Here is a 26,224-nt window from a genome sequence, read left to right on the forward strand (position 1 = left end):
CGATGTTCGCTCAGTAGTAAGATGTTCATCACCAATTCCAAGTTATCTCATCGAAGGCCTCCAAGTTCTTCCATGAGTCCACACAGCGCGCGCACAAGAGGCGGCCCAGTCTCGCGGTCCACATCAGGGTGTGTTGTGTCAAGAAGCCTGACGCCGACCTTCATGACCTGTGAAGGGTACTTGAGATTACAGATCTCTGGCCGATCAGCTACTTCAGACTCCGATGCTACTGGTTGATGTGTGGAGATAATGCGAAGGCATGGTATACCGCTGTTCATAAGGATGAAGGAATGAATGGAAGTCTGGTTGTCCGATGTAGCATCATCGAGGTAAATGACTTTGCTCAGAAACGAACTGGGTTGTGCACGCATCGGCGTTGTGGTACCAGTCTTCTTCGCTCGGTCTCGCATCATCATACTGTAAGTCCAGAGAACCATGATGGCATGATACAGCATGAAAGAATCTGGACCACGGATCTGATATGGCGGAATATGTCGAGCGGCTCGTACTACTTGTCCAGCATGACAGATCGCGATCCTGGCTTCTTTAGTTTGGCTCCAGGGTGACAGGTGAGTGTACGCGCTATTGGCAGCGCTTTCGCCGCATTTGCCTGCAAATCGCGTAATCAGATCGAGATTGACATGCAGGTACATCTGCAAGAATTGGTGGAATAGACAGGTCACAGCCGGAGAGTTGCTAGGCAGAAGGTCTTCGCGTTGCAAGCAGTGGTATCTAGCGAGAAACATCAGCATTGTTAGCTATGCCAGGATTTGTACCCACAATTTCTCCTGACGCGATCGGGCCCAGAGTTGTGAAGAGGGGTCACTGCTCTCGTGCATCAGGGCGGACTGTTGTGCGTACTCCCAAATCTGAGCAGCAATGCCGTGAAGGTAAGAGGAACGAGCAACTTGCGCATCGATGTCCGCAGGAAGGCAGAGTATGGCGGCCTCGTCTTTGAGAAGCGTTTTGAGTGAGGGACGGCTGGCGACAATATCCACCTCGAGATAGCGTATTCGCCATATCTCTGCTGAAGGTGCTAGCCAAAGCGTCTTTGACGCAGGCAATATAAGCGTGAGTTCAGCGTACGTGATCAGTGGTGGGCGGTGCTTAGCCATGGTCATGTGGATATCGTGTTCGAATAGGTGATATACCAACCTGTCTGAATTAGATACCGAGTAGACGGGGTGTGATTCGTTTGTGGTACCTCTTGTATGATTCTTGCTCCACCCACCGCTTCCATTTTGTCTGTAGTTCCTCGTCGCTATCCTGGGCAGATGGTGTAATTGCGGGATAGCGGATGTGATCAAACCTGCCGGCACGACGCAGTGCCTACATAGTCAGTCTTTGTAACACAATCACTTCAGAGCGTCTCACCGTGACAAGAGACTGCAGACTACTCTCAGCAATTTCCATCTTTCTTCTATACCCACAGAATGCTCCGATGTCAAGCCATAGCATCGAAGCTTGGAGATATTCTAAATCGCGGATCACGCTGTTGTCGTTCTCAGACTGAGCGCATATCAGATTTTGCCCACTATAACATCAGATCTGGTTCTTTGATTTACTCACCAACCTGTTCAACGCGACCCTTACAATCTCTTGTAACGCCAAGCCTGTTCTGCTCACCGATAGTACGCCAAAACATACACACCCAGCCGCCACCAAGGCAGTGAGATATTCTGGACGGGCGGTTTCACTCTCGAAGGTATATGGATGGATCCATGCATCGGTCTCCGTTCTTTTCGCAATACCGACCTTGATCAGCTTGTCCACGCACTCTGCCGAAGGAAAGGACGGAATTGTGATCTGGCTTTGTGCAGTCTTGGAGACAAGTTGGAAGATGCGATCACGCGCTGCTGATGATAACTGATCTGGGATCACGACGTTGGATGCATACGGCATATGTGGTGATGAGGCAAGATCCACGTTGCGCTCATCTAGAGCGATATTTTCGTGCTCGCTGAAAGCGTGCTGGTTACGCTCGGGAATCCAGAACCTAACGCTAGTTAGCACCGATCGGTCTATCGGTAGGTGTGATCTACCAGGCAGACTGTTTGAAGACTGCATGACGCCTTCTTGCGGAGTCACTATCAATCTTCTCAAGAGAAGCATCTGTATTAGCCGGCGGCGTTGCTGGAGGCAGGGCAGTCACCTGCGACACCGGCGCTTCTAGCATTTGACTGACAGTCGGAGTGAAGTCGTTGCCAAAGATGTCGACTTGACCAAGCCAGTCGGTCTCAGGCATCCAAGCCGTCAGATCTGGAGGCGCTTGCATGTAGTCGACGCCCATGAAGTCCGGTGCTGGAACCATGATCTGCTCGAAGAAAGCCGGGATGGTATGCTGGGTATAGCTGGTGGTGTTGTAGAGATCGAGTAGAGCTTGTGCTTCAGTACTGGCCTCATTGAGGTACACGCCATTCAATTGTATGTCGTCCTCAAATCCGTTTGGGTTGCCTTGATCATTCGCAGTTGTTGCGAAAACTTGAGGTGGGTGTTCACTCGTAGTTGACTGCGTGAATGATGATGTATCGGAAAACTTTGTCACACATGATAGGCCCTTCTTTTGGCACCGCTTGCAGGGCCTGCCGTTGTCGCATTTGACTTTTGATAGTACGCACGAGTTGCAGGCTTTTGTGGCACGTTCTGCTACACGGTTTGGGCCAACAAGTCCATCTTTAGCATTCTTCGTATGCGTTGCTTGATGCCTCAGCAATAAGTCTCTCCGGTTGAACGCCGCAGGACACTCCTCGCACTGGAAAGATCGTTCATTGCGATCTGCGCAGGATCAGCAGAGTGCTGAGTAACGACCAACGGGGAACAGTACTCACGTGAGTCCAGATGCCGGTTCAAGTGGTCGGCACGTTCATATGTCCGGTGGCAGACTTGACACTGAAGCGCACCAATTGAGGCATCGGAAGTCCGCTGACGCTTGGAGGGTCGCGCATTCGTTGGTGTCACCGCCATATCGACAGACATTATGATCTAAAGGCTGAAGAACGGAAATGTGGGAGAGGAGCAGGTAGTTCAAAGCGCACCACGTTCTCGGGTTTCGGAAAGTGGGCGCACCTGCCCTTGCTCAGATGCGGGGTGCGTCTGGGGAGTCACGGCAGTCGAACCGTCGGCACATTAATCGCCAAGCCTCCAATTCCCTCGGCAGTAACCATGATTCACGACTCAAACCTAAGCTATTGAAGCTTTTGGCATACAACTGTAATCGCAGTAACTATATCGATTGAGAAGGCATGGATCGGGTATCTTTAACACATGCTGACTGGAGTGTCCGACCAAGTCTAAGCTACTGCAGCTCTCTGGAGACCGACTGTGATTGCTGAAATCGAACGCTTTTGTTCCCAATCGTGTACCCCCCGATATGTGCAGTTGTAGTCCATGAACTCATCAGGGCGCCTGTGCACGTTAGATCATGCAAATAAAATGCGCGGATTGATACTCACATTTTGATGACATTGCTACCCTTTTCCGTCGCAGGCTTTGCAGCCTCGCGACTGAATCGCTGTATCAAGCTCGCACGTTCATATCGACTCTTGAACACGTTTTCGAGGATGGAAGTGACTTCGTCTTTGGTAGGCCTTCCAGTGACGCTATCGAAGAGCGCCCCTAAAGCTTCAGCGTCCTCAATAGTCTGGCTTGCGCCTTGACCTTGGGTGGGCAGCATAGCATGCGCTGCATCACCGATGAGAATCGTACGCCCAGAATGCCACGTATCTAGCGGATCCAAGTCGCGCAGCTGCCAAAGGCCTATACTGTCAGCATTGCGAAGCATGTCCCTGGTCCAGCTGGGGAAGTCCTTGAACGTCTCCAACATCTTTGTTGGATCTCCTTTCGTCACCCATGACTGCGCTTTATCAGGGTCTTCATTCATTTGCTCGTCTGGTACCAGGCCGACAATGCTGTAGAGCTTTGCGTCGCGAGCGGGACCCATGATAAGTCGGCAGGAGTGTGCCATGATCATGGACGTGTAGGGCTGTTCTGGTTTGATTTTCGCAGAGAATTGCGGTGCACGTTCGTTAAGAACTGCAGTTGGTAGCATAAGCCGGTAGGCTGAGGACCCCGTGGGTTTGGGATGAATCTCTTTACCGAGAACAGAAGTACGCAGGGCACTATGAATGCCATCCGCGCCAATGACAAGATCTGCTTCCAGCGTTTCACCATTCTCAAGTATCACTTTGCCTTCTTCGCAGTCACAGCTGGACACTCGCGCCGAGGTACGTAGAACCGCCGGCTGGCCATCCCGTTCAGTACTTGTGGCTTTCTCCCTGAGATAGGCATGAAGATCCTCACGGTGCCACATGATACGGTCTGCCCCATACTGTGTCTTACTTCGTAGCGGTATCTCATTCACCATCTTGCCATCAACGCTATAGATCCTGAACCCGTGATCGATTGTACCATTAGAGTCCTCGAGTAGGGTTTCTAGCCCCCATGACTGCTGTAAGATCCTCGTGGCGTTTGGTTGGAGCGAGATTGTAGCGCCAATCTCTGTGCTGAGTCGGGATTGTTCCAGGATCGTGATCTGACGATCGTCCTTCCGTAAGGCTATGGCAGCTGCCAATCCTGCGATCCCACCGCCCACGATAATGATTCGGAATGGTACTGGTGATGACATCTCGAGCGTCTCCTATCTCGGAAGTGTGATAATAGAGATTGATAGAAGGTTGTGATATCAAGTTGAAGACGGATAAGGCATGCTGATGGCGAATACTGGGAAGGCGGGTAACTGATAATCGACAACTACTAGCTGCCCCAGCACGCGAAACCTTCTCGACTTGGTGCCTACCCTCCACTTTACGATTCCTCCGCTATTATCCCCGCATTCTAAATTCGGTTTCACACATGTCGCATATCACACCGTCGCTGTCGTCGTCGCCAGGGTTCGGAAATGTGGGCCTGGACAGGTTCGGCCCGTGTGGGCGACGTCGAAGGCTGGACGGCGCGCGCTGGTTAAACTTTGTTCGAAGGAATGTTGAATATGACCTCTGAAGCAACATCCACTCTTCACATATCAGATCTCATTCAACCTGTCAAGCAGCCTCGAAACCGACATATCCAACAATATGATCTCGACCACGACGAAGACGGCGCCCGTTACGCTGAAAGCTGTTGAAGATCAGCGCATGAGGGTGGACGGCTCTGATGCGACATTCGGCGACTGGAGGGATGACTTAGCCAGAGATGGCTATGCAGTTATTAAGGGTGCGATTCCGAAAGAGAGGGCGGACAAGTATGCAGATCAGATGTACAGCTGGTTGGAAGGATTGTAAGCATAGACACCAACTTAGTGTCGCAAACTACTTACATTGTCCAGCAACCTCGGCTTTGACCGTAACGACATGTCAACAGTTCACAAAGACAAGCTGCCTTTGATCACCGAGAAAGGCATGTGCCTGCAGTATGCTGTCACGCACGAAGACTTTGCTTGGTCCATTCGAGGAGAGCCTGGCGTTGTTGGTGCCTTTGAGAAGGTCTATGATAACAAGGATTTGATTGTGTCGTTCGATGCGATCAACTTTACATTGCCGTACGTTAGGTGCATGCATCTCTTGAACAAGCTGACAGTTATTCCAGTCGCTCTGATATTGCACCAAACAAGCCATGGCCTCATCAAGACCAGGACCCCGCAAAGCCTGGTTTCAGGTGCTTGCAAGGCTTGGTGAACCTACTTCCCAACGGGCCAGATGATGGCGGTCTGATCGTGTGTCCTGGCGGACATCTGCTGTCCGACGAATTCCACAGGGACATGGCCGATGAGGAACGCATCCCAGCGTGGACACCAGAATGGTACGGCTTCACCGAGAATGGCATGAAGTGGCTCGAGAACAAGGGTCTGAAGTGGTTGAAGGTGTGCGCAGACCCCGGCGATCTGCTCGTATGGGACTCTCGTACCCCTCATTACAACCTGAGCTCGAAGACGAACCAGCCCAGATTTGCGGTTTACACTTGCTACATGCCTGTTGAAGATGCGACCCAAGAGGATTTGCGAAGGAAGAAGGATGCGTATGAGCGCTGGGTGGGAACAACCCACTGGCCCAACGCTAGGCACACAGGCTCGAATGTCGCGAAAAGAGAGGGAGTAGATGACCCACACAACCGCTTTGAGCCGGTCAACAAGCCGGTCATGGATGAAAGGACATTCAAGCTGACGGGTATTCCGTACATCAAGGCCGATGCCTAAGGATAGCGAGATTGGTGGGTAGATGACGTCGAAGTTCTTCGAAGTTGATTGAGTGGTGAAAGAGCAGGCTCACGCGTCATTGACGCGTCACGCTAGTCTAGATTGGGACATTTCTCTCGTTGGCGAAAATGAAAAACAATGACATCAATAAACTAGTCTCCTTGACATTCATGCATCAACACCACAACGGATGTGACGGCCGGCCCACCACCAGATGGGCGCATTCAATTACCCCAGATTAGATGCTAACCAACTCCCTTAGTGTGTTGGCATCCAAGGAACTCCACTTTGATGCTCATAGACTGACCCGCCGACGCGTCTGAGCGTTACGCTTGTTAAGATCCGTCAGCAACGATAGCAGACGCCGACATCGCCATATGTACATGGCCACATCCTCCATCAAGAGCCATCATACAAGCAGGCTCGACAGGCTACCAACGGGAGGACCACCGCAAAGGATCGCAACTTGTCAAAGCCAATTCCACTTCGCAAGCATAACTGTATTATCGACTTTTCTGGATAAGAAGCGTCACGTCGAGTTAATCGCAGCAAAAGTCTTCACACGGCTGAGATTACAACGATCTGACTACAAGCGATATTGACGTTCAGGACCTGTAAAGACTAAACTACGACAACACCTCCCCAGCCATGCGAAAGCATCAATACCACAGCCCTAGTGCAACGCAGATTTACCACGGACACCTTTGACTGACGTCCACGCGAATAATCGACCATAATTCCGCGAATACGGAGTAGATTGTCTTCTCAACGCGACATCGAAGGATGGCCTGATGCCTTCTTCATCGCCCACTTGCCGGTATATGCCCTGATCTTCTTACCATACAGGAAGACCGGGATACCCAGCAGGCCGAAAATTGCAGTTAATCCAGCGTATGTTCCGAAGGCTCCGTCGTACCCATCAGTCTCGATGAACTTGGCGACACCATAACTGGTACCGAAAGAGACGAAACCTCGTAGAGCTGTGATAACAACAAGAATGGGCCCCGCACGTGCCGGGTACGAGTCAAGGAGGTACGTGATCGCGGCGATATTTGCGCCCACGAATGCGAAGTAGTACGCTGCGTTAGCGAAGACGTAGACGAACCAGTGGTAGTCTCCTGGGTGTTCCGCTGCCACACCATACAAAGTGGCAGCAAGGCACCCACACAGTAAAGGGATCCAAAGTAATAGTAGGCGATTTTCGGGCTCGTGTACACCACCATTGCGCCTTGCTCGCCACTTGATTATAGCATCGCTGCCATTACCGAGCAGTGGCAATGCCACGAAGGCGACAACAATCTGACCAGCATTGACATACGAAACGGCATTGTCAGACCAGTTATATGGTGGCGCGTGTACGATGGTGCCGTAAGTCGTTCCAATGGCAATGTTGACCCCAATAGTAAGACCATTCAAGCAGAAGGCCCAGAGCACGTTGGGGAACAACATGACTTGAAAAGTGTTGATGAAGCCATAAATACCTTCCATCCATTCCGGCTCATTGACGAAGAGGCGCATGTCCGACCATGTAGTACGAGGAAGGAATTTGGTGAAGTCCAGCGGGGGCCTTTCGGATAGTTTAGCTGGCAGTGGTGCGGTCGCTCTAGATTCCTCTAGCTCGCCTCCTTCTTCTGCGGAAAACTGACCGTAAGCAGTCATAGGTCGATCGTATTTGCTCTCGGGAACCCAGAAAATCGAGGCGATGAACGTGGCTCCGCAAAGTCCAGAACCAAGGTAATACCAGTTAGATGGACCAACAGCTCCAGCAATTGGCGATGCGCAGATGATGTACACAGCCGACAATACTGTTTGTACAGCAGACTGCCACATCAAGAAGGTACTGCGCTCGTGAACAAAGTGGATTTCCTGCATCTTCGTTAGGCACCTGTCCTCGTGTTCTCAATCAGATGTTCTTACCTGAATCATCATTGGAACCAATGCCTCGCTCTGACCGGCAGCGAACCCGAGCAGCATTCTGGCTCCGAGGTGTTCGTTGTAGCTTCTAGCATTTGCAGCCCAAACAGAGGCTGCGATGAGGAGCAGTAGCGAAAAAAGGTAGACAGGGCGTCTTCCGATTGCAAGAGCCAACGGCATGCAAATGAGGTTTCCCACGCCCATGAACATTGATGGATACGTCATGAGCGCCGTGATGTCCGCTACAGATCTGGTCAATACTGTTCAGTCACGAAATCTGGAGATCACTGACCATAAGTAGCCCCAGCCGCGGCATAGATAGGAATATACCAAGTTAAAAGCCCACCGAAACCCGAAACCAGTGCAAGAGCCAGACTGGAGAAGATGGACACCAGCACGATGAAGAGAATTTTGCGAAATTTGGACAGGTTTAATGGATCTGACAAGAGCGGTTAGTACGAATGCCACTCGGAAGATTGAGTGTCGCGGAGGACAAACCTCGAGGATCAGCACTGGGGGCTGGAATCAAGAAAATCTCGTCGAGATTGGTCATGGTCACCGTTCCCATCGCCGCCGGCTCCACGATCGGCTTCACAAAGCCTGTCTCGCCATCTGAAACGACTTCATACCTTTCGACTTTGGTCTCCATGGCCTTGGGGTCTTTGATGTCGTCGAGCATCTTTGGGAAGGCAAACGAAGTACTTGCGATGTAACAAGGTGAGAAAAACAAGGTTGTTGATGAAGATGTAAACCCGCTCGTCCAAACCGGAAGAGCACAAAGGGATAACGACGTGGAGATGCAGACAGATGATCCGCGCACACAGCTGGTTATATGTTGATATGAACTTCGGCTCCTCTTCTTGGAGGTTTCCCTGCTTGGTACGTGGCACTCCTTCTTGTCGTCTAGCTCGCCTTCAGACTCGCACCACGGCCGATGAAATCGTCGGCGTTTCCAAGCCTTGGTGTGGAAATCAATACCGGCTTTACATCCCCGCTCAGCTGAACTCCACTTCACGAGGGTTACGCGGCACAGCTCCTGTGCAAAGGCTCATCTGGGGTTGCTTAGATGACCTGTGGGGAAATCCGGGGTAGCGCGTGTGTCGGAGAGTGGGCTAGCTCGCGGAAGGAGGGCCATCTCCAACCAATCAGTACGATGCAATTCCCAACCACCCTTGGTTGGCTTCAGCTTCTGCAACCGCACCTGCCGACTTCTTTGACAAGGACGTGCACTCGCTTTCACAGTCTTTGCGATGTCGCAAGAGGATACTCTATCCTGACAGCCATGCTTGGTAGCTCGACTGCTACGTCAATGCACAAGCCGGATCGCCAGCATCACACTGTCATCTATGTTTTCGTTCCTGAAGGCAGCTTTTACATGCTTAGATCACGTTATGGTATACACTCACAGATGCGACGTAGATTGGAATAGCTCGTTGTATGCTGACCTCATCAAAAGCTATCTGTAGCTACAAAGGGACAAAAGGCAGTATAACCCTGCTTGGCGTCTCTGATCCGACATGTATTCTATGTTCTCCTTTGTTCTTCTCATGATCTGGTCGCGGTTGCGAGAAAGCCGTGTACTCCGCGATACTGGGAAAAGTTCCAGAAACTTGAACGCTCAAAGACTCGCCTTCGTCAAAATCCACACCCATCGACCAAATGCCTATCTCCAGCTTAACGACCTCTCCGGGAGTCATCTTCTCCTCTCTATCGTGCGGGTGGAATGGAAACTGTTCATGGATGCTTCGCGCTGGGTCGAATGCACGATGGCTGGCACGCAACACCCCTACACTACCCAGGTGCAAGTTCAAGCTTGCTCGCTCCTTCTCGGGGATATCCTCGATGCTCTTGTAAGTTGAAGGTATCGCTGAGAAAGGGAAGCAGAGATGCATAAGTAGCTTTCCGTCCTTGTCTCGCTTGCGAAGGATGACGAACACATTCATGTCGTCATGAGAAGGTGCTGACATGTACAGAACAGCCTTCGGCAGACCAATCAACCGCGACTTTTGTGTGAACTTATACGTAAATTCAGCGATTGATTTCGAGTCTTCCGAGTTGTAGCTGACGATCTCTGTCTTGGAAGGAGTCTGCTCAGCCAGACCAGCGCCGGATAGGTAGAACTCCTTGTATTGCGTCTCCGGTATAGGGAAGTCCGAGAATTCGATGCCATCAATGGCTTCTCGGTCACCAAACTGGAGCGCTGACCATCGCACTCTCGCCATCTTCTCCCAGTCGTTGTCAACACCCCGGAGATACTTGTCAAAGTATTTATGCAGTTCCTTGTCAGCATGAGGGTCGCAGTATAATTCGAACCATTCCTGGTGTGAGCTCCATCGGATCCACTTCTTGTTATGAGGCACCTCGAGCCATCCTCTTACAGCCCCCATGGTATGTATACTAGAGAAGTCACTTCCGCTGATGAATACGGGTACTTCGATCTTCGTCATATCAGGCCGCTTATCGCTCCAATACGCGTTCGAGACGGGTGATCGTCGGTACATCTCAGCAAAGTCCTCGATGCCACCGCCAGGGTTGTTTGTTTTGATGATGAAGTGGGTGATGAGGTCGAAGTTCGACATTGTGAAGACGCCACCTCGGCAGAATTGTTCGCGGTAGATGTCGCCGGATCCCTCCCAAGGTGCGATAGCGGCGAGATGGGGCGGACGCAGAGATGCAACGTGCCACTGGATAATGGCCAAAGCACTGTTGCCCGCCATTCCTACTTTTCCGTTGCTCCATGGCATCGCCGCGATGGATTCGATGACGTCGTAGCAATCTTCTGCATCTTGAGATCCCATGATCTGCCATGGTTAGCTAAGTCTGGCTACGGGAAAACAAGGGGACAAAAGTACTGGTATGGATCCATCGCTGTTGCCCGTACCGCGAGAGTCAACCGATATAATCGCGTAGCCACGCGGACACCACACAACTGGGTCAAGTCCCTCAAACTTCTCCAATCCACTGAGCGCTTCATTTGGCACACAGCAATTCCAAATGCAGATTGGTAGCATGTGAAGAGCAGAGTATTTCTTCCCGTAACACGACCAGCTTACTACCGCCGGTAGCTTTTCGTCTTTTGGAACATCGGCAGGCCTGTAGATGTCGACGTAGAGACGGCAGCCATCTCTGACTACTATCTCGACATCGTGATCGATCTGAATGTCTGATTCAAGAGGGCGGGCATTATGCGGCTTTTCGCCTTTGCGGATGACTTCCGTCCTGCCGGGTGTGAAGCCTTGATAATTGTTCACGCCCACCTCTGGCTTAGAGACGGGCTTGTAGGCTACTTGCATGGGGACTGGCATCTTGAAAGTTGAGGATAATGAGAGGTATGAGTGAGGAAGAGGGAGGAAACTGAGTATCTTCGGAGAAAGATCGTGACAGCTACTTGAACAACAAACAAATGCACCCCTCAACGCGACGCGTCGAGCGCACTTTGCAACGTAGCGGCGTCCACCTCGGCAAGTGTCCGAAACGTCAACTGTTCCCGTCCCCCACATGTGCCGAGACCCACAAACCCTGGATCGTGAACAACGCGGGGTATGGCGCCCACATTTACCGATGCTGGTCGGCAACGCTGCACCGGCATATCCAAACAACGACTACTATTCCGGAGACAACATCATACAAACTCTGCTTCGCGTTCTGGCATATAACACCAGTCGAGTGCAACCCAAAGTGTCTCTACCACATCTTCATTTCCATCCAGATTTGCAAGTCAAAGATCCAGAGGCTACCATAACCACCACCCTTGGCATACAACGCAGTTCCCCCCCTCCCAATAAGATGGCACCTCACGCCGAAGAGCCAAAGCCGGATAGCGGCGTTGATCTGATCTCGCACGATGGCACAGTATATGGCGACTGGCGCGACGAATTCCACAAGAATGGCACAGCCATCATCAAGGGCGCCATCACACCCGAGCGCGCAGAATACTACAAGCAAAAGCAAATCGAGTGGCTTCAGTCATTTGGTCGTGGTTTCGATCCTAACGACGAGTCAACATGGACACAAGAGCATCTTCCCGTGAGCTTCAAGGGTGGCATGTACTTTGCCTACTCTAGCACGCACGAGAAGTTCGTTTGGTAAGTTGCATGTCTAGTGCGGTATCGTTTCTATACTGATGCAAGTATAGGGAAGCTCGCACCGAGCCTAAAGTCATCGAGACCTTTGCCAAGCTCTGGGGCACCGAGGAGCTCCTCTGCTCATTCGACGGCATGAACATCACACTGCCGCGCCAGAAAGACCTCAAATGGAGCCCGTGGCCACACTGCGATCAATCGCCGCACCGCAAGGGCATGCAGTGTGTACAGGGTCTACTAAACTACCAACCAAACGGCTCGGAAGACGGAGGTCTGATATTGATGAAGGGCAGCAGCAAGCTGTTCGATGATTTCTTCCGCGAACAAAGGGAACAGGACGCCCACGAGGATAAGCCTCCAGAGGAGGAGGACTTTAAGGATCTCTTCATCTTCAAGGAGGAGGATGTGAAGTGGTTCAAGGATCGTGGGTGCACGCTGGAGAAGGTGAACCTTGATCCGGGTGACTTGGTGCTCTGGTAAGTTTTCTCAGTATTGTCTCTTTCTCTCATGACCATTTGGGTTAACGTCGTGCAGGGACTCTCGCACCATGCACTACGCCTGCTTCCCGCAAGGTGAACGAATCCGTCATGTCCAGTATGTCTGCATGACGCCAGCTAAGTTTGCGAAGAAGGAGGATCGCGAGCTCAAGGCTGAGCTGTTCAAGACGTGGCAGGGTACGACACATTGGCCGCACTGCAACATTCGCAAGCAGGGCCCGCCAGAGAGGAACGGTAAGCCAGATCCACAGAACAGGACGGAGCCGTTGGAGAAGCCGGTCATCACGGACAGGATCTTACAGTTGGCTGCTGTGAAGGCTTATTGAGAATCGTAGCGGACCATGTATATTGCGGCAATACGCACTTTCTTAGCATCAATGATAGCGTGACCGTCGGTGCTTGCTCCTTTGATTTTTTCTGACCTCATGCATGCGTCTGGGCAGCAACGCTCTTTCATCTTCTCGCATTCTTGCGTTCCCTAGTCTAAATAGGCTAACTAGGCTGGCAGTCGTTGTTCAATCTATGGTATGATCTTCGCCTTCCTCATCCTATCAAACACAACCCCCCACGACTCCTTCGTCCCCCTCTCCTCCGTGAACCCCGTTCCGTACGTCTTGCTCATATCAAAGTGTCTGTCAAAGTCAAACTTAGTCATGAGCATTTGTTCGGCAATTTGCATGCCACGACCACCATCTACATGTCCATTTTGCAAGCCATACTTCCTCTCCATCGCCAGCCAGGTCTCCATGTTGTCTTTGATAAACTTGCGTATGTTGATGGGAGTGGGTGCAGGTCCACTGGCCTTGAGGCCGAAGTATGAGCATAGTATAGGCCACTTTTCCTCCCAGTTAGAGGGTGTTTTTGAGTCAGCGATATTGAATGCTTCTCCCTTCCTAGGCTTGGCGGAAAGGGTGAGATGGATAGTCTGGCGAGCGATCATATCACTGCTGCTATCGTTACTCAGCGCCTTCCAGACTCCTTCTGTGCCAGGAAATGGGCATTCCGCTCCGTCACCATACAGTTCTTTCCACAGCGCTAGGTAGAGACCAACTGTCGTACCAAGCGAGTATGCGTTCTGGTTCGGAACATAGCCGACTATGATATCTGGACGAGTCTCAATCCAGCTCCACTTCTTGTCCTTGGCGTACTCGGCGATCCAGTCGTTTTGTGCATGATAGAAGAGCATCTCGGCGTACGGGCTGGGTATACGGGGGAAGGTTTCTTTGAGTGGAGGTAGAGGGAGTTTAGGCCCGGTCGTGCCTGGGGGAGCGGTCTCGTCGTACCATGGGAGCGCAGCGAGGAGGTGGACGCCATCTGGTGTATGTTAGTCCCACAATGTCCGGTATCTCGAAAGAGCGGGTGAGGCCTTACAAACTTTGGTGCCAATCTGCAACACAACATATTCCAGAGCCGGACATAGTTTATCCATGGCTTTCACTGCCTTGGAAAACATGTCCACTGCCTCTTCCATTTCCTTTTGTACATCTAGGCCCGCTTTGTATGCAAGGTAGTATACGTGTGTCACCTCGTCAATTTGTGGTAGCTTCTCTGCCAGCTCCTTCTCAAGACTTTCTTGACTATTGGAGAGTAGGTCGAGGCCGGAGACCAAGTTGAGGCGCGAGTCCTCTGGCCATTGTGTTTGCAATGGAGAAAGCGGGCGGTTCGTCAGCGCATGGACGCGCTTCCAGGTGTCCTTCTTTGGGTAATCGGAGAGGATTTCGTTGACGAAAGACCAGCCTATTGAACCATTATCAGCATATGGCCCTATCACGACATCCAATGGCTTTACTGACCTGTCACGCCAGAAGCGCCAAACACAATAGCCGACTTTGACATTGTTGTAGGAGAAAAGCGACCTTGAAGGAGGGACAAAGAGACAAGGTTTCCATGCGTCGTCGTTCAGCCACAGAGACCACATCTTGTCTCCTTGCATGGCGTACCAGTATGGAAGGTGGGGTTGCCGTTGCGATGGTGGAGCCATGGAGTCTAGACAGTCGTATCCCTTGTACGGGACATCGTCCGGTCTACTCGCCGTGTGCTGAAGGTTCAGCTACTCGTGTTTAGTCGTAGCGTTGGTGCTGCATATCAATTCTTCGCCGACCACTCCCGGCTGTAAAGCTCACACGCGTTCATCTTGAAGTCCCGCGTCGCACTGCGAAGAACACCCTAGGGAGACCGATTCTTCTGACGGGCCGTCAGCTAGCAATCTGTCGTAGTGTTGCCGCAGAAAGCGCCCGAAAAATTAGCCGTGGCCCGGAGACATCCTAACCTCTTTCGGACGCGTCAATTCCTCATCGCTGGAGAAGCACGAAACAGGAAGACTATCGGGTATTTGCAGTGTCTACTCGGCGCGTCAATGGCCGGGCGTTGGAGGTGGAGGAGAAGAAGGGAAAAGCAAAGGATGGTGGTGAGATGATTGCGCGAGGACCATGACGTCGGCGACGCGATGAGGTCAAGCTTTACGCGTCTGGCGCAGCCTCCAGCATCCATCTCTGATCTCGATCCCCACAACACCATGATGATGCTCGAATGCCGAATCATCGTAAAGCCACTTTATTGATTGAGCTATGGGCTATTTGATACTCAGTGGAACTCGTTCTTATCCGCGTACACGTCATTCTCGAGGAAGACCTCCACCTTGTCCGTCATCTTAGGCGTCAGATCTTCGCAATAGAAGATGCAAAGCAAGCCCACGATGCCGAAACTCAGACTGCTGAGTGCCACAACCTTCAATGCGTGCGCGTAGCTCCATTGAAATGCCAAAGAAGCAGCGCCCAAAGCCTCGGCGGTCGTACCTGGCACTTCCGCGATAGCGGCCGCACCGAGAGGAAGAGCTGCAAGTAAAGCTTGCGCATTCTCCAACGACATGCCTGCCCTTACAGCTGCAGCGGGAACCGTAGCAGCAGCCCGCGTGGTTTGAGTGTTGGTGAGGATTGTGGTGTAAATGGCTTGAGCAAGCGATCCTCCTGCATAACGAGCCATGCCCGCCAGGCCACCGGAGAAGCCGAGGTCTTGCTGCGGCACACCAAGTTGTGTAAACGCAATCGACTCATACTGCGCCCACCCGAAGAACGAAGCATTGATGCAGCAAAATGCGATCATCAAGCTTTGATTAAATGGAGTCACAAGACCCATCAGGGCGCCAAAGAGTACCATCCCAGTCCAAGTGCTGATCAAAGTCCACTTCCAGTGTCCTATCACGTTGCCAAAAGCCATCAGACACAACGATCCGAATACGAGGCCGACGTTTGGTGGTAGTGTGAGTAGCAGCTCGGTACTCCGAGACACATTCGGGCCTAGGTAAAAGATATTCACCATGGTCGGCCAGATGATGTTGACGGAGTAATAGAACATCGTTACGATGAATGCTACGATGAATGGCGCCGTGAATTCTCTTCCCTTGTGGCTCCGGAACAGATGCGGTGGACAGAGCTTGAACCTGGTGTTCGACAGCGTCTCCCAAACTCCGAAAGCGGCGATCAGGACCAGCCCAACTACCATAGGAGCTATGACGGTGACGTCTGAACTTGGCTTGTATGTGGTGTTAACGATGCCGACAAGCGTGAGGCAGATGCCTGAAACGATGAGCGCAGTGCCCACATAGTCAAGTCCCCGGACTGCTTCGCCCCACGGAACTCCTTTGGGATGCTTCGGCGGTTTGTAGAACAAGAATAGGGATGCAAAGGACATGAACTGAGCAATAAGACCAGCCCAGTAAACCCATTGCCACGCATCGACATCGATAGCGTACTGTGGATTGATGATCAGTCATTATGCGATGTCTTTTCAAGGTTGTCACTTACCCTCCCAACAATGGGGCCGATTATAACGATGAGGAAGACGAAACCATCCGAAAGACAGATGCCGATGTGTCGAAACTTGTTTGGCAAGAGTTCTACATCTGTCAGACTGACTGGCACGCGCATGTTAGCCCAGGTCACTCACCAGGGATACTGCACATAGCCATCTGCGCAAAGCCGCCCCCAAACCCGGTTATCGCCAATCCCGCTGTGAAGTGATCTGCTCCCTTCGCCGTCGCGGTAACGATAAACCCAACGCAACAACATGCATTGCCAAACAACAAGAACCACCTCCTCCCAAAAAGATCAGAGTTTGCTCCGGCTATCAGGAAACCAATGGCGTTTGCTGTCGTGTACGCGGGTATATACCATGCGCTCGACGTGGGATCACCGAACTGGACAGCGAGCCGAGACATCATGGCAGAGGTTGTAGGTACCGGCCAGAAAGAAAGACCAAATGTTGAAGACAAGACGAAGATGACGAACCATGTCTTCGGCGTTATAGTGGTGGCATCTGGAGAAACGAGCGTCTGCGGTGGTGTTGTTGTAACGGCTTCGATCTGCTCGACATCTGTTTTCTCTTTTGACGAACGGCGAACATCGCCTTCGTGGATGGCTGTTATCGCCATGCTGATGTGGTGTCGGGATACACACTTGAGGCAGGTACGAAACTGTATGATTGAGTAGAAAGATCGTCGCAAAGAGACCACTCACGGCTTGCATATATTCTTCATTAGGTTGTACATGTTTGCAAGTCAGCCGTGCTAAGTCACTACAGCCCCGATATCCAGGCTTCGGCGTCCCCGCATCTCGGATACACAGAAGCACAGATAATCATTGTAGCCAAATTCTGCTATTGGTTGGAGCGCGCCATTGTTACCAGTAGATCGATGTACATGCTCATAATCCGGGGTAGTGGATGTGGAAGTGGGTATCCGGGGTTAGGTGCGGAGAAGATGAGCGCTGGGTCATAGCGCTTGACCAGAAATGGGGACGAACGATCAAGGGGCGAGGACCGTCTTCGCCTGGAACAACGTTTCCGATCGAACTTTGCCATGTTGCTGAGGGCTTATTTCCTATACCCATAATGTTATCTTTCGCTAGCAAAGATAAGGACCAGTACACGTGCCAGAACATGGCGCATCGTGTAGTCTATGCTAATGAAGGAGAGACATCGAATCACTACAGAGCTGAAGAGGAGCTGAAACAGGCTGGAGACATTGACACCCAAATCGCTACCAGTGAGTTCTCGGTCTACGCAACACGCACGTTTATCGCCAGAACAACAGCAACATTGATAGAGCCCTAATACAACAAGTTACTGGAAAGTAATCTTCTAGCCGTAGAGAAAGGGCTTGGAAGAGTCATATGCTTAGCACTATTCCGTACCTCCCACTACCAAGACCCAGCAGTCCCGGCTCCAAAGCTACGCCAGTGAGGCTTCCAGATCTACGTAGCCCCTTCACGCGTAATCCCATCCGTAGCATCGCAGTCAGGAATCGCTTTTCCAAAGCAGATCATATCGTATCTAGCTCCGTCGTCATTATCAGTAACCCATTCACACTAACCAACCAAATCGAGAGGAAGTGAGTCTTACCCGGCCATGACCTGAATCCCCTTCTCCAAATTCATGAACTTCTCCGCATCCGGCATGAGCGCAGCTCGGTACTCGTCGCTCCCCGCAAACGCCTCCCAATCTTCCCATTTCCTAACCCAGATCTGACTGCACGCGTCGTATTCTAGTACGTCCATGCCCAGTTCCTTCAATTTTCCTTTCAAGCCGGGTGATTGGTAGAGTTGGACGTAGCGGGCTATCTTGACGGCATGAAACTTCTTGCAGGCGACGGTGAGATCTGAGTGAATGTGGTTGTAGTGCTTTTGGAAGAAGGCGTCGGTTACGGTGGGAGATTTACGGAAGAAGAAGGAGAGCTTTATGCACGCTAGGGAAGGGATCAGAGGATGATGGGTCGAGGATTGTAGGATTAGACGGTTGACTGACGCTGGTAGTTCTCTTGTTCGTCCCACGCGAACTGTGAATATGAGAAATCGTGCTGTTGAGGTATTGGTAATGTATCTTGGATGGGGATGGCATACGACGTACATCCATGGTTTTGAAGGCCATCTTGCCGCACTTTTGAGAACTATGTCACAAAGCTGAATGTCTCGTTGTTGGTGGTGTAAGCAACTTGATATACTTGGTTATCTTATAGATATAGCCACTAGAAGTAACCATGCATAACCGACTAGAGGCAAACGCGGAGGTAAGGTTCGACATGCGGGGTTATTGGAGATTCAGTGTACATAGTGTTACTCTGGACAAGACTTGCCTATCGCCATGTCTCGCGACTGATTGTTGGAAGATCGCTGGTATTTGCGTCCTAGCACGCAAAACTGCGGCGACACAACACGCCATCGCGGTTGGCGGATCACTACCTCCAAAACTATGGTCCATTTGACAACAAGACTGTGTTTTGAAAGCTTCCATCATATCAATTGAGCGAGAAGTCTAAAATACAACAACCTGTCTCTTCTCCGCTTTACCAGCCTCCATATCCGCAACCATCTGCGGCAAGTCATCGATCTTGCGGAACTCGACTTCTGGCTGTATACTATGCTTTCCGGTAAATTCGACCGCCTTCTTCATCCGCTGAGGAATACCCGTGCTTTCGGCCTTGATGCGGTACCGTCCCGTTGTCAGATCGAATGTGTTTATGAAGTCAAGTCCCTTAGGCGCGATACCGATCACCATGAGTAGTCCACCTGTTCTCAAAACATCTGGCGCGCCTGTGTATGCTGCGTTTGACGCGCTATAGACAGCCGCAGCATGACACCCCTTACCACCTGTGAGCTTCTTGATGTCTTGGAGATAATCTTTGTTCTTCATGGAGTTAAAGACAGCGTCCGCGCCAACCTTCTTCGCCACATCGAGTTGATTGTCATTGATGTCGAGACCAATGGTCTTTATACCCATCTAGACCTTGTCAGCTTACGATTGGTGGTACATGCTTGTGTGCAAACTCACAGCTTTGGCGTATTGTATAGCATATTGGCCCAAGCCACCGCATCCGATTACCGCTAACCAATCTCCTGCTTTCAACTCGCAGCTGTCTACCGAATGGAACGCTGTAATACCGGCACAGAAAAGTGGCGCAGTCTTACTCATATCCAGATTTTCAGGCAACTTGATAGCGTTCTGCCAATCTACGACCGCGTACTCGGCAAAGTATCCATCTGCTACGAAACCCTGCAATTTCTGGTTACCTGTCTCGCATCGCACATTGTGAACCATGCATCCTTCGCATTCAAAGCAAGCACCGATGAAGTAGTTGAAGCCAATTGCGTCGCCGACTTGAAAGCCTTTGTCGCTTGCCTCTTTGCCGATGGACTCAATATAGCCGACTCCTTCGTGGCCCAACGTGACCGCGTAGTCTGGCCTCATAGCATGGAGGAGGTCAGAGTGACATAGCGATGCGGATTGTATCTTGACCAGAAACTGATTTGGGGCTTCCGCTGGTTTCGGCACATCGTTCACGACGACCTTCTTTTCCTTACTGACGTTCGCGTGAGTTCTATGTAACAGCAGAAATGTCTTGTGCACTTACGGATCCCACTGACCGGCTTTCATTCTTACAAAATGTTTTCGGTATGCCTTGAAGAATTTTGGTATAGCTTGAGGACTATGATGGTTTTGGTTAATGTTATATATACCGACTATACACTCCTGATTCACTTGATGCAAAGGGGTGACAGGCGCAACAGGAGTGGAAAGACTGGAGGGGCTGTGCTACGAGTCATCCCGATGCTCCGAGAACATGGTTGCTGACTTGTTCAACGAAGCCATATGGACGGAAAAAGGTGGCCGAGATAGTGTCCTGGCTAAGACTTGGGGTTAGGATTGAAGCTTGGAAGAGGTGCTAGGTGCGGGGATGACAAGGCGGGGTAGATCTCTCTAAGCGTGGATTCTGGCTAAGCTCCCGCCATGCCGAATCTGGATCGCGGTAAACTGTAGTACTATAGAGACACGCTGCACAAGACTTCATTGGCATAAAGAGAGTGTTGTATTGCATTTGCTGAAGGTTTGCTGAGATATGGCTGACGTAACGTCACGCCAAGACACCTATTCAATCAAGCGGAGGGCACGAAGAACCAAAACCTTTGGTAAGGTCTCGGGTTCTCGATATCGCTTTGGTCCGCCGCATATACTCTCATATAGTTCTTCACCGAGACCTTGCTGACTCCATACATCTGCATGGCAAACTTTTCGACACTGTCTGGGAAGATCCAGAAGTGACTCAATTCTGTGTAGCCATCGAGGCTCGTCGCGCGCTCGCCAATTAGGCAATTGTATTCTTCGCCGTTTTTCTTCTTCCCAAAAGATACTACTTCGGTGCCGATCAATTCGCCGAAGTCGAAGGCCGGGAAAGTAAAGAGATGCTGTTCGTCCGAGCCTTTCGAGGGTAGAATCACATCGGTCCAGTAATCGTCGGTGTTAGGGATGGGTTTAGATTGAGCATGGAAGAGCTTTGTCTGGATTGAATTCTGTAGAAGGAGAAGCAGTTAGCTTGAAGTGCCAAAAAGGATTAAAGCAGTATGAGAGGATGAACTTACGAGTACCTCAAGTCGAAAGACGTCCGGTTCCATGTGATCGGATTTTTGCTTGGCTTCCTCGGGATGTTCGGAGATACGGATCACCCTGTTTCGTATACTTTCGAAGATATTGATGGCCTGGTTTGATAATTGGGTCTTTCGTTCGGGACCGTCCTTGAACTTGCTAGTCGGCACTATGGAAGTCTCCTTAGCCAAGGTAGCCAATGTCTACAAGTGAACTTACCAGCCTTGATCATGGTTTCGATAGCCTTGTATAGCGTGAAGTCGTTGAAAAGCGCCCAGGACTTTTCGAGGTCGTTAGCATGGATAGTGTCGAATCAGTAGGTTGTAGCTCACCCTCAAACTAGCGATCTGGTAATCGAACGGAGTAAAATAGTTCTCAAAGTTGGAGAGGTTCCTGTACTTTGCCAGCACCGCACTGCGCCAAGCCATGTCAGCCTCGAATCTCTCAGCTGATATCCAGAATAAGAGACAACGTACAATAACACATAAGAATGCTTTCCTGTATCCGCATCCTTATAGAACTGGTCTGCTTTTTCCTTCACAGCCAGAAGGTCAGAGCTCTCTTCAGCCTTGACGGCGTAGCCTCCTCCACTGGTACCGCTCTTGCTGGTTCCCGTGGACTCGATGATGGTGATCTTGACCGAAGCGTTTCGTTTGATGGAGCTGACGGCTGATTCGACTTCTTGCGTAATTTTTCCAGAAACGCCGTACATAGTCATAGCCACTTCAGCGCTATTAGTCAATGAGTTAGCGGGATGCTGATAATGCCGAAGGAACTGGAGAACGGTGGTACTCAGGTGACGGTGGAGGCTTACGATTGCTTGAGCTCGCTGGTCTCAGACGAGTTTTTCGCCGTGATAGAGACACGGGCATAGAAATGACCGCCCTTTATGAAATCGGAGATAAAACGGTCGCCGTATGTCGCGTGCTTGTTCTCCGTCTGGATCTTGTTGAAGGAGTGCTTATCGACCACGCTGACTTGGTGCTGAACCAAGACCTTGACCTCATATGTCAAAGTGCTGGTCTCAAACTATATGCCACTCAGCCTATGATCGTTGGAGCAATGAGTATTTGTACATACCTCGCTACGATTGAGGATGTCGACATTGACATTGCCCTCTTGACCCCATCCGGAGACAGCGGCGCCAGCACTGATTCTCATGCTCTTTGCTATCTTCCTGAGACAATTATGTAAGCAAGTGACGCTACTTGGGCAAGGTGATATACTTACTCGTATTCTTCAATGAACTCAGAATAATACTCTCTCTTAAATGCAGGGTCTTTGTCATCGTGACGCTCGATAGTAACCGCATCTTTGACACAAAGCGCTTGCAGATAGGTATTGTATCTTGAAGAATGCTTAGTTGGCCGCTCATTTGAATCGGAAGGCAGGTCTCACCCTTGGCCACGCTGCATGCCTGCCTTGTACGGAACTACTTCTCCCATGGTGAAAAAATGTTGTTGGAATTGTTAGGTGTCGCTTTGCGAGAGTAATAGATACTTGGTTGTTGTACGGGAATGTCGTGCTAAAACACCTTTGCTATAAATGTACGACCTGGAGTCCTCGATCTCGAGCCAGATGCAACCTCGAAATCCGTGCAACCAGGGGTCGAGAAGTCAGCCATACGTCGAGCAAGATCCGCGTGCCACATCAAGGTCCTCCGCAGCTGCATGCAGCATATGTGGTGTGTTCAAGGAATACATCTGCATTAAGATCATCCTACCCAGGCGCTGAAAGGTTTGACAGAACTCGATGGACGCGTTGCCAGTCATTCGCATCAATCCTCACTTCACCGCTATACCCAGAGATCGACTGTGCTAACTGGGCTAGACTATCGTGTCTGCAAGCGGGTTGCTCGCGGGCGGCTCGGATTGTTGTCCACCTAGGCAGCAGTGGCTTTCCGTTCACTCCAATAGAGAGACCTTCACGACGCGTGTGACGAGGATTTGTTTTTGCGGAGTGGGTCGGGTGCGAGGGACAACGTGCCGTCCTCCCGTCCTCTCGATTGCATTTTCGCGTCCGAAATCTAGCGGACTCGGATCGGGCCGTTCTGGTGGCGTTCGCATTTGCCAAATCGGGGTAGCAGCGTGCGATGACTTGCATGACAGTGACAACTATACATTGCAATTTGCCACTAATTTCAACCTTTACGCAACACATCTGCATGGTTGTATTGCGCGTCGCTTCTATATCTAGATAGGGTGCAAGAACGATTCCCACAGTTGCTTAGGAAGGGACTTTCCCGCTCGCATATGCATAAATGAATAGGTCTGTTACATCGTGTTGCCACAGAATCGGTTCTTGGTGCTGCTAGCCCACTATCAGAGTATACAATGCTGCATTTCAGGTGTTCTCGAACTCACGCTGAGGTGTGATTACATCAGCGTCTTCGATTCTCGTCGATACTGTTCTTTGCAACAAATCCTTTTAGTAACATGTATGTGTCCAGCATCGTGTAAGTGACAGACTGGCTGCCATGGACGAGTTGAATGCCGGCATGATTGACCGACTGTGCTCCGATCTCGGTCAAGAAGGTGATAGGTGATGAACTTGCATTGCAGAGAAGTTACCGATATTGCCATGATGTACGTCAAGGCAGCAGGCGAGCTTTCGCTGCGGAGAAACGTTGACGATCGGGAAGTCCCTTTGGGATGACTTTGCGCAGCGTACACCGCTTCATCACCTAGCATGATGTCTAAGCAAACCGCCTCGCTTCACGTTGCATATGCTGATACCGGATACCGTGACTAACAACGTATGCATCAAACTGATTTGCATTCATAATTTCCGCTCTGGGTAACATTTGACGACGGCTGCTTGCTTATTTGGACTAGAGAATGCAGAGACCGGTATGCAAGGTCTGAAGTATGGATATAGATGGTGGAGTCATTCTCGGGATGCCAGTAGCATTTTCCAGACCTGGTAATAGTCAAACGAGAATTACGTTGCATTGCATAGCATCAGAGGGCGCTTGCACTTTTAGACTGGATCCTGAGAGCAGATCAGGGTGTCATTGTTTCTTCCTCAGGACCAAGCTCCATGGATACTCAGCTGCACTCTAGTCATGTCGGAATTGTAAACAAACAGGCTTTTGTAGGTATCGCGTTGGGTATATATTGGGCCTCCACACAATCACTTCCAGCATACAAGCAAACACTACCTACCACTTGAATCCAACAGCTCAACGATCTCCAACATATTCATCATGGCGTATGCACAATGGGTTGTCATTCATATCATCAACAGTTTCCGAAATGGATCGATCAGTGTCAAAAATGCGGAAGCCATGTGTGAGTTCCTCCCGCCTCCATTTCCGAATTATTCTACCATTATTTTCTGGTACATCCGATAGATCGATTGCTGAAGTACATGTTAAGGGGGTAAATTCCACAAGAATGGGAACAAGGACGCGGAAATCGGCGCTGGCGAAGTGAACAAGATCAGCGTTGGCGCGGGTTCGAGCGAGAAGGTATCTTCGTGTGGACGCTCTGACTCTGCTTCCGGCACCGAAGGTAAATTGTGAGTGACACTTGCATCTTCACACAGATTTTCTTATATTTCTGCTAACATCGTGATACTCAGTGACATTTATGACGGCGACAACAGAGTCTGCACCGTTTACTGGTCTTGCCCTTGGGGTTCCAAGTCGAACAACTTTCAGATCCAGAACCGCAACAAGGACTATGGTATTACTCTTGGTGATTGGAACCAGGACTCTGGTGCCCTTGGAGAGGTAGACGTTGACATCTCGAGGAAGGGTTAGATGGTACGGAAGTAGAAGCCGTGGTCTTCGGCTGGAGGCGGATCGAAGCACGCTCAGCTCGCAGTATGAAGTCAAGATAGAATGCCATAAATGTCGCTCTTTCCAATATCTCAAAGACTTTTTCTCCCTTCTTATGGACGCACCCTGTTTCCTTGGATGTGACTGTTAGGTGCGTTTGGTTGTTGATGAGATAATGTAAGGCTTGGATGTCGTGTTGCGCTCGAGCAAGTGCCAGATGAGACCCCCTAGTCTGCGACAGCCAGCCTTCTAAGCTAAATGGCCAATATTAGTGCCACACCCCTTTCTATGGTGCAGCTTCGCTATATTTGACACTTTCTGGTGTCAAAGCGCAGGCACAACGCTGTCGATTAGCACTGCATTGTGTCGCGGTAAAAGTATGTATGTCAACCTACTTGCTCCATTGTACGTAGCTGTACAGTACAACTTCCATAGGCAAAGAGAACACTAATTCAATATCCTTCTACGAAGCACAGTGGCATTATCCCTGTCGGTATTCATGAGTGAAATTGATACAGCTATGTATTAACCCTTCGCAAAGATTATCTCCATCAATATCTGCCTAAAAGAAAGCACAGTAAACCTGGCTAGTATGTTCAGACCCTCCAGCGAAGACACTGCAAGTCTTATGCACGGAAAAGTCCACCGAGCAAGTCCCCACATCGGTATCACCCTCCACCAACGTCGCATACGCCTGTCCATTGTTCGCCTCGCTCAGGTCGCTGAGAGCCTTGCAGTCATCAGGACCCCTGCTTACGAGGCGCATGATGCGGTCACCACAGTAGGGAAATTCCAGATCGCAGAAGCTCTCGCCTGGAGTGAGATTCGGAGTGGGTTTGGCATCACAGCCACCACCGTTGCAGTCGTCGTGGACGTATATGCTGATGGAATTGAGGTCGTTGCCGCCGGTACAGGCTTCGGGTCCGCATTGCTCTGAGGTTTTGTTAATAGATGTTTGCGGAGCATAGGAGTGAGATGAGCGTACGCTGGAAGTAGTGGTGCTCGAAGAGGCGGAAATTGCCTGGGTCACGCTTCTCCACGGGGTTGGCGAGAGCGATGGGAGTGAAGGCCAGGATGGCGGAGATGATTGTAGTTGTGAGCATGGTTGGTAAGCGTAGAGTAGAGATAGATATGTAATCGAATGGAGGCTGTTGTACTGTGTTGATGGGTGATGTACAATGAGAGGAAGCCCTCCTCTTGTACTTTGGACAAGTTCCCGCTACGGCTGTTCGGAGCAGAAGAAAACTTGTTGACAACATACAGGGTGGGTCTATGGATTCTGAACGAAGCCTCACGACTGATCGCCGATTATGTCTTCGATCGAAGATGGTCGTAGATATGTACGCCT

The 26,224-nt window shown here is 50.7% G+C and overlaps 10 protein-coding genes across 10 annotated transcripts; 3 read left to right on the plus strand and 7 right to left on the minus strand.

The window, feature by feature from the left end:
• Positions 1–47: 47 nt before the first annotated feature.
• On the minus strand, positions 48–4,624 carry GT037_007272 (fad binding domain containing protein; the record flags this gene model as incomplete). The annotated part of the gene is made up of 9 exons (XM_038932319.1): positions 48–732; positions 1,087–1,155; positions 1,205–1,329; positions 1,375–1,509; positions 1,648–1,996; positions 2,043–2,775; positions 2,829–2,982; positions 3,363–3,405; positions 3,453–4,624. The coding sequence occupies 9 exons, from the start codon at positions 4,622–4,624 to the stop codon at positions 48–50; spliced, it is 3,465 nt and encodes a 1,154-aa protein (XP_038784807.1).
• A 448-nt stretch (positions 4,625–5,072) lies between these two features.
• GT037_007273 (uncharacterized protein) lies at positions 5,073–6,190 on the plus strand (the record flags this gene model as incomplete). The annotated part of the gene is made up of 3 exons (XM_038932320.1): positions 5,073–5,275; positions 5,324–5,536; positions 5,584–6,190. The coding sequence occupies 3 exons, from the start codon at positions 5,073–5,075 to the stop codon at positions 6,188–6,190; spliced, it is 1,023 nt and encodes a 340-aa protein (XP_038784808.1).
• A 765-nt stretch (positions 6,191–6,955) lies between these two features.
• Positions 6,956–8,783, minus strand: GT037_007274 (mfs general substrate transporter; the record flags this gene model as incomplete). The annotated part of the gene is made up of 4 exons (XM_038932321.1): positions 6,956–8,056; positions 8,108–8,346; positions 8,397–8,543; positions 8,603–8,783. The coding sequence occupies 4 exons, from the start codon at positions 8,781–8,783 to the stop codon at positions 6,956–6,958; spliced, it is 1,668 nt and encodes a 555-aa protein (XP_038784809.1).
• A 787-nt stretch (positions 8,784–9,570) lies between these two features.
• GT037_007275 (alpha beta-hydrolase) lies at positions 9,571–11,409 on the minus strand (the record flags this gene model as incomplete). Its single annotated transcript, XM_038932322.1, has 2 exons — positions 9,571–10,905; positions 10,957–11,409. 2 exons carry the CDS (start codon positions 11,407–11,409, stop codon positions 9,571–9,573), a joined length of 1,788 nt encoding a protein of 595 aa, XP_038784810.1.
• Positions 11,410–11,890: 481 nt separating this feature from the next.
• GT037_007276 (uncharacterized protein) lies at positions 11,891–13,009 on the plus strand (the record flags this gene model as incomplete). Its single annotated transcript, XM_038932323.1, has 3 exons — positions 11,891–12,189; positions 12,240–12,662; positions 12,721–13,009. 3 exons carry the CDS (start codon positions 11,891–11,893, stop codon positions 13,007–13,009), a joined length of 1,011 nt encoding a protein of 336 aa, XP_038784811.1.
• A 194-nt stretch (positions 13,010–13,203) lies between these two features.
• Positions 13,204–17,112, minus strand: GT037_007277 (mfs general substrate transporter; the record flags this gene model as incomplete). Its single annotated transcript, XM_038932324.1, has 5 exons — positions 13,204–13,997; positions 14,055–14,707; positions 15,295–16,433; positions 16,487–16,578; positions 16,629–17,112. 5 exons carry the CDS (start codon positions 17,110–17,112, stop codon positions 13,204–13,206), a joined length of 3,162 nt encoding a protein of 1,053 aa, XP_038784812.1.
• Positions 17,113–18,076: 964 nt separating this feature from the next.
• GT037_007278 (uncharacterized protein) lies at positions 18,077–18,605 on the minus strand (the record flags this gene model as incomplete). The annotated part of the gene is made up of 3 exons (XM_038932325.1): positions 18,077–18,423; positions 18,483–18,534; positions 18,585–18,605. 3 exons carry the CDS (start codon positions 18,603–18,605, stop codon positions 18,077–18,079), a joined length of 420 nt encoding a protein of 139 aa, XP_038784813.1.
• A 384-nt stretch (positions 18,606–18,989) lies between these two features.
• GT037_007279 (uncharacterized protein) lies at positions 18,990–22,540 on the minus strand (the record flags this gene model as incomplete). Its single annotated transcript, XM_038932326.1, has 12 exons — positions 18,990–19,454; positions 19,506–20,034; positions 20,086–20,160; positions 20,727–21,022; positions 21,092–21,264; positions 21,315–21,375; positions 21,428–21,509; positions 21,572–21,826; positions 21,910–22,124; positions 22,176–22,272; positions 22,326–22,442; positions 22,494–22,540. The coding sequence occupies 12 exons, from the start codon at positions 22,538–22,540 to the stop codon at positions 18,990–18,992; spliced, it is 2,412 nt and encodes an 803-aa protein (XP_038784814.1).
• A 1,760-nt stretch (positions 22,541–24,300) lies between these two features.
• Positions 24,301–24,858, plus strand: GT037_007280 (uncharacterized protein; the record flags this gene model as incomplete). The annotated part of the gene is made up of 3 exons (XM_038932327.1): positions 24,301–24,385; positions 24,473–24,614; positions 24,678–24,858. 3 exons carry the CDS (start codon positions 24,301–24,303, stop codon positions 24,856–24,858), a joined length of 408 nt encoding a protein of 135 aa, XP_038784815.1.
• Positions 24,859–25,438: 580 nt separating this feature from the next.
• Positions 25,439–25,979, minus strand: GT037_007281 (uncharacterized protein; the record flags this gene model as incomplete). The annotated part of the gene is made up of 2 exons (XM_038932328.1): positions 25,439–25,809; positions 25,862–25,979. The coding sequence occupies 2 exons, from the start codon at positions 25,977–25,979 to the stop codon at positions 25,439–25,441; spliced, it is 489 nt and encodes a 162-aa protein (XP_038784816.1).
• Positions 25,980–26,224: the final 245 nt, after the last annotated feature.

This window comes from Alternaria burnsii (genome assembly GCF_013036055.1).
Source record: "Alternaria burnsii strain CBS107.38 chromosome Unknown 715, whole genome shotgun sequence".
NCBI classification, from domain to species: domain Eukaryota; kingdom Fungi; phylum Ascomycota; class Dothideomycetes; order Pleosporales; family Pleosporaceae; genus Alternaria; species Alternaria burnsii.